The 7,951-nt window shown below is 26.8% G+C and overlaps 1 protein-coding gene across 2 annotated transcripts in view; it reads left to right on the forward strand.

Moving 5' to 3' along the window:
- The window catches only part of LOC100202384 (translation factor GUF1 homolog, mitochondrial), a 60,992-nt gene that overhangs the window by 5,517 nt on the left and 47,524 nt on the right, over positions 1-7,951 (forward strand). For both annotated transcript variants that reach the window (XM_065813826.1, XM_065813827.1), the window contains exons 4-6: positions 541-626; positions 704-769; positions 1,755-1,835. In XM_065813826.1, the coding sequence (XP_065669898.1) occupies positions 541-626; positions 704-769; positions 1,755-1,835 (233 nt within the window). The remainder of the gene's footprint in view (positions 1-540; positions 627-703; positions 770-1,754; positions 1,836-7,951) is intronic.

The raw sequence follows: 7,951 nt of genomic DNA on the forward strand, positions 1-7,951 counted from the left end.
TTATGTATTTTTTATGTACATCTATTATATGCGTTTTTTTTATGTTCATCTATTATTTATGCATTTTTTATGTACATCTATTATTTATGCATTTTTTATGTACATCTATTATTTATGCATTTTTTATGTACATCTATTTTTGATTCTATTAATGAAACTGAACTGTGTGGCAACAGTGCATAATGAGAAATATTTTATTGTGTGCACGTTACAATATAAATAATAGTTTAATAGTTTGTTAGTTTTAGCAGCTGTTTTAGTCTTGTTTACAGCTTGTTTACAGCTTGTTTACTTTATAAACAATTTTTATAAATTGAAAAAAAAAACAACTTGTTTTACATGTTGATTTAAAAGGTTTAACTGTGAATTTTAGTAAATTATAGTTGATAATGTAAATTGTAATAGATAATAATGGTTTAGAACTTGAAAACTCTCATCCTCTCTAATTTTATTTAAAAAGCCATGGTGAAACTACAATAAGTGCTTCTTTAAACTTTTTTCTTCTAATTGTTTAGAGTTTTTTTAATTTTTGTTAAAAAGGTACAATTAAAAAGAGTGCTACAAATAAGCAAGTGCTAGATAAATTGCAAGTTGAAAGAGAAAGAGGTATAACTGTTAAAGCTCAGGTAAGCAAAATCATTCAGGATTTTTTAAATACCTATTAAGTTTGTCATACGTTTGGTATATTTTTCTTTTTTTATAGACATCATCTATGTTCTATAATGTCACCAAAAGTATAAGCTGTTTATTTAACTTAATTGATACACCAGTAAGTTTTTTTTATTTGGTACTTTACAAAGTTTATGTCTAATAATATTTAGTTCTGAGTTTGTTGATGCATAATGAAATTTTTGATAATTTGTTGGTTTGGACAAAAAAAAATTTCTTTTTTACTGTTTGTAATTTTTTTTGTTTTTGTTTTTTTGCTTTTAAATTTTTTTACTAAATTTAATGCATAAAATATTTTTATAATTATATATGCATAGTAGGAAACAATTGTTCTGCACATTGTAATATAAAAAATAATTATTAGTTTGTAGCATTTATAATAGTTTATAAATTGTAATGCATGTACACACACACCTACTTTAGTGAATTTAGGTAGATACTATCTTAATAATGTGCTCTTTAATATTTTAGTTTAAAAAAAAAAAGTTTTTTAAGAAAAAGAAGAAAAAACAAAAACAAAAAAAAGCAAATAAAAAATGAAGTTTTTTTTGTTGTTATAAAAATCTTTCATATCTTGATACAACTTGCCTAAACCCAAACCCTCAATTGATTTATGTATTTATATCTTGCAGGTGGCTGTTTCTGTGTGACACCATTTCATTTGTAGTTACAACTATAAGTAGCCTCCTCGACTGTAGTGGCCTTCTTGGCCTTGGGGAGGTGAATTGAAATGGAATTAAAAATCATTTTCGTTATCATATTATAAGTTAACTAAATAAATTTTAGCAAATAAATAAAATAGCTGATATTTATTTTTTTGTTTTTCTTAATATTTAATAAAAATATTTATAATTATAAATTATAAAATTTAATGAAATAATTGTTATTAAAACAAAAAAATTTTAATAAATAGTTTTTTATAAATAGTTTAGAAAGTTATTGTAAGATCATGATAAAGCTGAAAGGTTTATCTTGATTTTGAGATAACTATCTTTTAATAAAGTTTTTTTTTTTAAATCTATTATTTTTAATTTGATACAGTCTTTTCCTGATTTGTATTTTTCCTTTTTTTTTTCTTTCTTTAGGGTCATGTTGATTTTGGTTATGAAGTTTCCAGATCTCTTGCTGCTTGTCAAGGTGCTCTTCTAGTTGTAGACGCTGCTCAAGTAATGTTTTATTGTAATAATTTAATCTATAAAAATGGATAGGACAGGAATGGTGTACAATTGAACGCTTTTGCTAACCATGCAAATGATTTTTTTTTGTTGACAACTTGACCACGACTGTTTAAATGTTTTGATTTAAACATTTCAGAATGCGCTGAAAAAGGAAACGCTAAGCTAAACAGTTTACCTTAGCGTTTTTAAGTCTTTTTTTTCGTTTCTCCAGATTAGGGCTTCCAGTTAGAACTTTTTAAAAAAAAAGTTTAAACCTGAACATGTTCAAGCTTACCGAAAAAAGTTTGAACTATTTCAAACTTTATTTAGTTATGTTAAAACACACATAAGTAATACAAAGTATGTATAAAAGTATTTATTTGTTTATCATCATTAATTAGGACAAAAGCAAATAACATTAATGAGTACTCTTCATAATTTGCTTTAAAAAAGATAGTGCATCTAATGTTTCGTTATTTAGAGAACTTCTTATTTTAGTAGCAAAAAGTCCAAGACTAGAAAAAGCTCTCTCAGCTTCTACAGATGTAGGAGGAATTGTTTAAAGAGCTTTGAAAAGTAAATCTAAATACTTGGGCTTAGTTTTGCCAACTTCAAAACCAGCCATTTCCTTTTGAATGAGGTTTGTTCCAATTTCCTGATGGTCAAGTTTTAATTTAGTGTCTGATTGTTCAATGAAAAGTTTGAGTTGTTGAGCTAAACTCAATTAATTTTTGACTTTTTACATTATCAGTTATACTATCTGCATTTACTTCCTTGTCATCATCAGAGCTATCATCAGATGGCTGAAATAATCACTGAATGAGATTAGTAGCAAGATTAGTAATTGTCTTTTTTTTTAATCTTGTTGCTTAATTGGTCATCTTTATCTAAGACATTCCGATTTGACAAGTACTTCATGAGATCAATTAAATGAATGTTTCTTTTTTCAATTATTCTCTATTCAAATGTCTGTTTAAAAGAGAGTTATTGCATTTAGGAATTTCAATTTTTAAATGCCTTGTAATAGCTGTTGTTGTTGGCCAGGTATTTTGAGAATAATTTTACAGAGTTTACACTTTAAACTCTGAAATTCTTCAGAAAATTCGAAATAGCCCCAGATTCCCATGTCTCATATCTTCTAGTTGTGCTTACATCTTTAAACTTATTTTTTATTTCGTACAACTAAAAGCTAATTAAAGCTATATTAACTCTTTTTTTTTTCAGAAATTTTAATGATCTATTTTATAGGTATCATGAGAATTCTTTGACAGTTAAAAATATGTATGTAACTATTTGAATTTCTAAATATAAAAGTAATGTTCTATATCATTTTTTACATATTCCATTTGTGACTTGAACTTTAAAAATGTTACTTTTGAAAAAAAGTATCGCACAACAAAAATTAACAAAAACTGTCTAAAAAAGTCACAGTTTAATAACGATTTCGGTTTAACTGTTAAAAAAGTGATAATAAAGAACCTAATTTTGATATATATATATACATGTTGGAACTTTTAGAGAAAAAAAAGTTTGAACATGATCCTCTTTAAAAATGACAAGTTAGCAACAAAGGTCAATATTTTTTTCATTTCAAGTTGCTTGAAATTTTTATGAACTTTTACATCAAACCAAATATTTAACATTTTGTCGAACTAAAAGTCGAGTTAGCGAAAAGGTCTATTGCATTTGAAATGAATTACATTGAAACTTATTTTTTGAAAGGTTTTATTAAAGTTACGCAAAACGCTTTCATTACTTTTAATGATTGTTTAATAAATGGACAAATTTTATTTAAATTGTTGAAAAGTGAAAATAAAATATTGAAAGAAAAAAAAAAGTTTAATTTGTATAAACATTTTTTCAAAAAGTTGCAAAAAAAGTTTTTTAAAATAATAATGTAGTCTTTTTAAAATAGTAATTTTTAATCATTACATAACATGGTATTTGCAGTATTCAATTGTTCCTTAAGAGTGTTTCTCACCAAAGTTAAATCTTCTGATGATATATAAACGAAATGTACGCCTTCAATTTTTTTTTATTGCAATATTTGTACATTGCTTATGGAGATAAAATATGATTACCCATAACTCTTAATAAGCTTGCTAGTTTTGCTAAACGTTTGACTGTACCACCTAAAATATGATTACCCATAACTCTTAATAAGCTTGCTAGTTTTGCTAAACGTTTGACTGTACCACCTATCCCATCACAAGGTTGCTTACCGTGACTAGATGTAAAAAAGTTCCATTTAGCAGAAAGACCAAAATCTTCAAGATAGAAACAAAGGTTTAAAATATTTTTGCAATTTTTATATTGACCTGCACACCAATCTGAAAAGTATTAAATATTTTACTGAAAAGTATTAAATAGTTTCCTCTTTGATAAAAGACTAAAAGCTAACAAAATCGCTTGAAAAAGCAGAATGTCTTAATAAACTGTTTGAGTCTGCTTTTTCTAAAATTGGCCAAAAGAAGTTTACATTCCCAAACAGGACTAATCAGGTATGCAAGATTGATCAATTTGATCTTAATTAAACTGCGGTTTTTGGCGAGTAGAGTAATTTGAAGAAATACAAAGCGATTGGCCCAGATGGCATAAGTCCTTATGTTCTCAATGAGTGTGCCACTGGATTAGCTTGGCCAATTTCTCTTCTGATAATTTCATCATTTGAAACAGGTATAATACCTAATAATTGGAAAGGAACAAATGTGATACCAATATATAAAGAAAAAGGTAAACAAAACGACCCATCTGAATATAGACCAATATCTTTAACAGCCATAATATGTAAAATCGTGGAAAGATTGTTGAAAAAACATATGATGAGTCACCTGGTTCAGCATAATTTAATCACTAAGCATCAAGATAACTTCGTAAGAAAAAAATCATGGTTACAAATTTATTAGAGACAAAAGACATTACATCAGAGGCACTGAACTGTGGCCTTTACGCAATCATAATCTATCTGGATTTTGCTAAAGCCTTTGATAAAGTCTGTCATGAAGCGTTAGTTGTTAAATTAGAGGCCTATGGTTTCAAAGGTAAACTACTGAGATGGCTAAAAGCATTTCTTATGGACAGAAAACAAAGATTTCTTGTTGGTGAAAACTACTCTGAGTGGATTAAAGTTCAGAGTGGTGTGCCACAAGGATCTGTTCTAGGTCCTTTACTGTAGGTTCTTTAACGTACATAAATGACATGCCAGATGTTGTCAAATGTTCACTCAAGCTCTTTGCTGATGACAGCAAACTAATAAATTTAATAAAAAAATCAATTTGACATTGAACAGCAACAGACAGATCTTAATGCTGTGGCTAAATGGGAAGATAATTGGAAAATGGAGTTTAATGCATGCAGAGGCTAAGTATTGACGATAAAAAAATTGTCTAAAACAATAATCTATGACCACAAATTTAGCATACAAAATCAAGATAACAGCCAAACATACTTATTGTCTACCAACCAAGAGCGAGATCTTGGAATTTTAATAACTAACAATCTAAAATGGTCAGCCCAATCAAAACATGCAGCAGTTAAAGCTAATACTGCACTAGCTTCACTCAAGCGGACGTTTAGATACTGGAACCCTTCAATGTTTAAAACACTTTATACCACATTTGTGAGACCTCACCTTGAGTATGGAAAATCTGCATAGGCTCCATTCAACAAAGTTGATGAAAAAGTTATCGAACGATTACAAAAAAGAGCCACTAAATTATGTCATTCATTAAGGGGAAAAAAATATGAAAATCGACTAGCCCTACTCAATATCCAATCAATCAAAACACGTAGCACACAGGTAGTTGCAATTCAGTATTTTAAGGAAAGCACTGGTCTTAATACTACATCCTGGATGCACCCTCCAAACAATTCCTAATCTGGTGATTGTCCTGGACCAGCAGGTGCAGTTAGAAGAAGTAAGAAACAACTAATTAAACAGCTTGCAAATAACTGTTGTCAAAGAGAATACTTTTTCTTAAATAGAGTGGTTAATGTTTGGAACACACTTCTGGGTGCAGTTAAAAACTCTAAAACTACTAATTTGTTTAAAAACAGTTAAGATGCCTATTTGAAAACAATATGAAACTTTATATACAGTTCAGCTGTCATAGTTGACCATATTCATTTGGTCAGCTCCGCTTTATGCCACAGCTCAATGTTATTATTATTTTTTATTTGGGCTTAATTTGTTTTAATATCACAGGCTTAGACAGGAATGGCGTGTTTTGATGTTTTAACAATTTAAATGCAATTAAAAAAAGTTGCTAATTTTTATTTGTTGATCTTTTCTAAAGTTTTTATTTTAAGCAAAAGTTTTAGATAATATAAAAAATTAATTATAATGATCGTTTAAAATAAGCACATTTTGTGTAAATTAAATATTTAAATTTTATTTAGTAGGCATCTATTTTTTATGATAAATTTAAGTATATGAAACTATTTTTCCATGTCTTTCTAAAAATCTTTTATAAGATTATTTTTTTAAGTTACTTTAAATTATAAGTTTAAATTAAAATCTTCTTGTTACAATGGAATGATTTAATTGCTTTTTTTTTTGACTTAAAATGATTTTTTTTGAATAAAAACATGAAATGATTAAAATTACTATTTTAAAAAAACTACTTTATTTTGTAAACAATTTTTTTTTTGAGCAACTTTTTGGAAAAAATAAGTTTTAATACATATTAAAGATAATATAAATATAGCACTTTTTAATAATTTAAATAAAATTTGTTAATATATATATATATATATATATATATATATATATATATATATATATATATATATATATATATATATATATATATGTATGTATGTATATATATATATGTATATATCAGGGATGCGGAGTCCCAAAAAGGACTCCGGATTTGAAAGTCACAAAAAGATTACTTTATTCAAGTTTTTTGTATCCAGGAGCTCTGAAAATATAAATAAGTTTATGTACTACTAATAGAAAAAAAATTAAAACTTTGAAGTTATTGGAACAATCGTTTTTTAAGCCCGGAGTCCTTAGGTATAATGGCGACAAGGACTCTGGGGCTCCAGGACTCCGGGCTTAAAAACCATAAGTTTCAAGTCATTAAATCTCATGAATTTTTTTTATTATAGCAGATACTAAGTCAACAAACATGTTTAGAGCTTCTGGACACTACAGACTTGGAAAAAGTTGAGATATAAAGCCGGAGTCCTTTTGGGACTCCGCAATCCTGGTATATATATATATATATATATATATATATATATATATATATATATATATATATATATATATATATATATATATATATATATATATATATATATATATATATATATATATATATATATATATATGGTGTGTTCCACGATTAACTTATGTTACACACGCAACAACTTTATCAAATATTATTCTATTTAAACTGTTTACTTAATCTTTAGCATTTATGTATAAAAGCTGGTAGTCTGAAGAATAAAATAAGCTGAAAAGTTTTTAATTCTGACAAAACGATGGCAAAATTAGGACCAAAAATACTGTTTAACTTGCGTTATGCAGAAAAACAAGTAAAATAATGTTTCAACTTTTAGATTGAATTTCAGCAAATCAGTATTGTGAATTGTGTTGAAGCTTTTAAAATGATGATGTGAATTTTTATTATTTGTTATAAAAAATTAAAAAATTCAATTAGTAGTGACGTACTTGGGGGAAAAAATGTGTCATTTTGGCACTATTTAACTTATGTTACATCACTTAGGTTACCATGCAATTATTAAAAAAAATTCCCACCAAAATCAACTTATATCTCTGCAACAAAAAAATTGGTGAGCTGATAATTTACAGAAAATCAGTTGTGGCAGATAAAAATATTATTAATAAAATATTAGTCAGACCCATATTAGGTCAATAGTAAATTCAGTAAAATCATGTGTGGCTAACACACATTGTATATAGCTAAGGGACTGGGAAATTGTTTGCATTTCTTCATATTTAATACCATGTGTTTTTCTTATTTACAGCTTATGAGGTAATTTTAATAAATTTGCAAGGCCAGATCAATTGCCTTAAAATATAAACATTTATTTTATATTTAAAAAAATGTTTATTAACAATTGTTTGAAGTCATTGTTTAAAAGCAAAGTAT

Source organism: Hydra vulgaris, chromosome 12, assembly GCF_038396675.1.
Source record: "Hydra vulgaris chromosome 12, alternate assembly HydraT2T_AEP".
NCBI lineage: Eukaryota > Metazoa > Cnidaria > Hydrozoa > Anthoathecata > Hydridae > Hydra > Hydra vulgaris.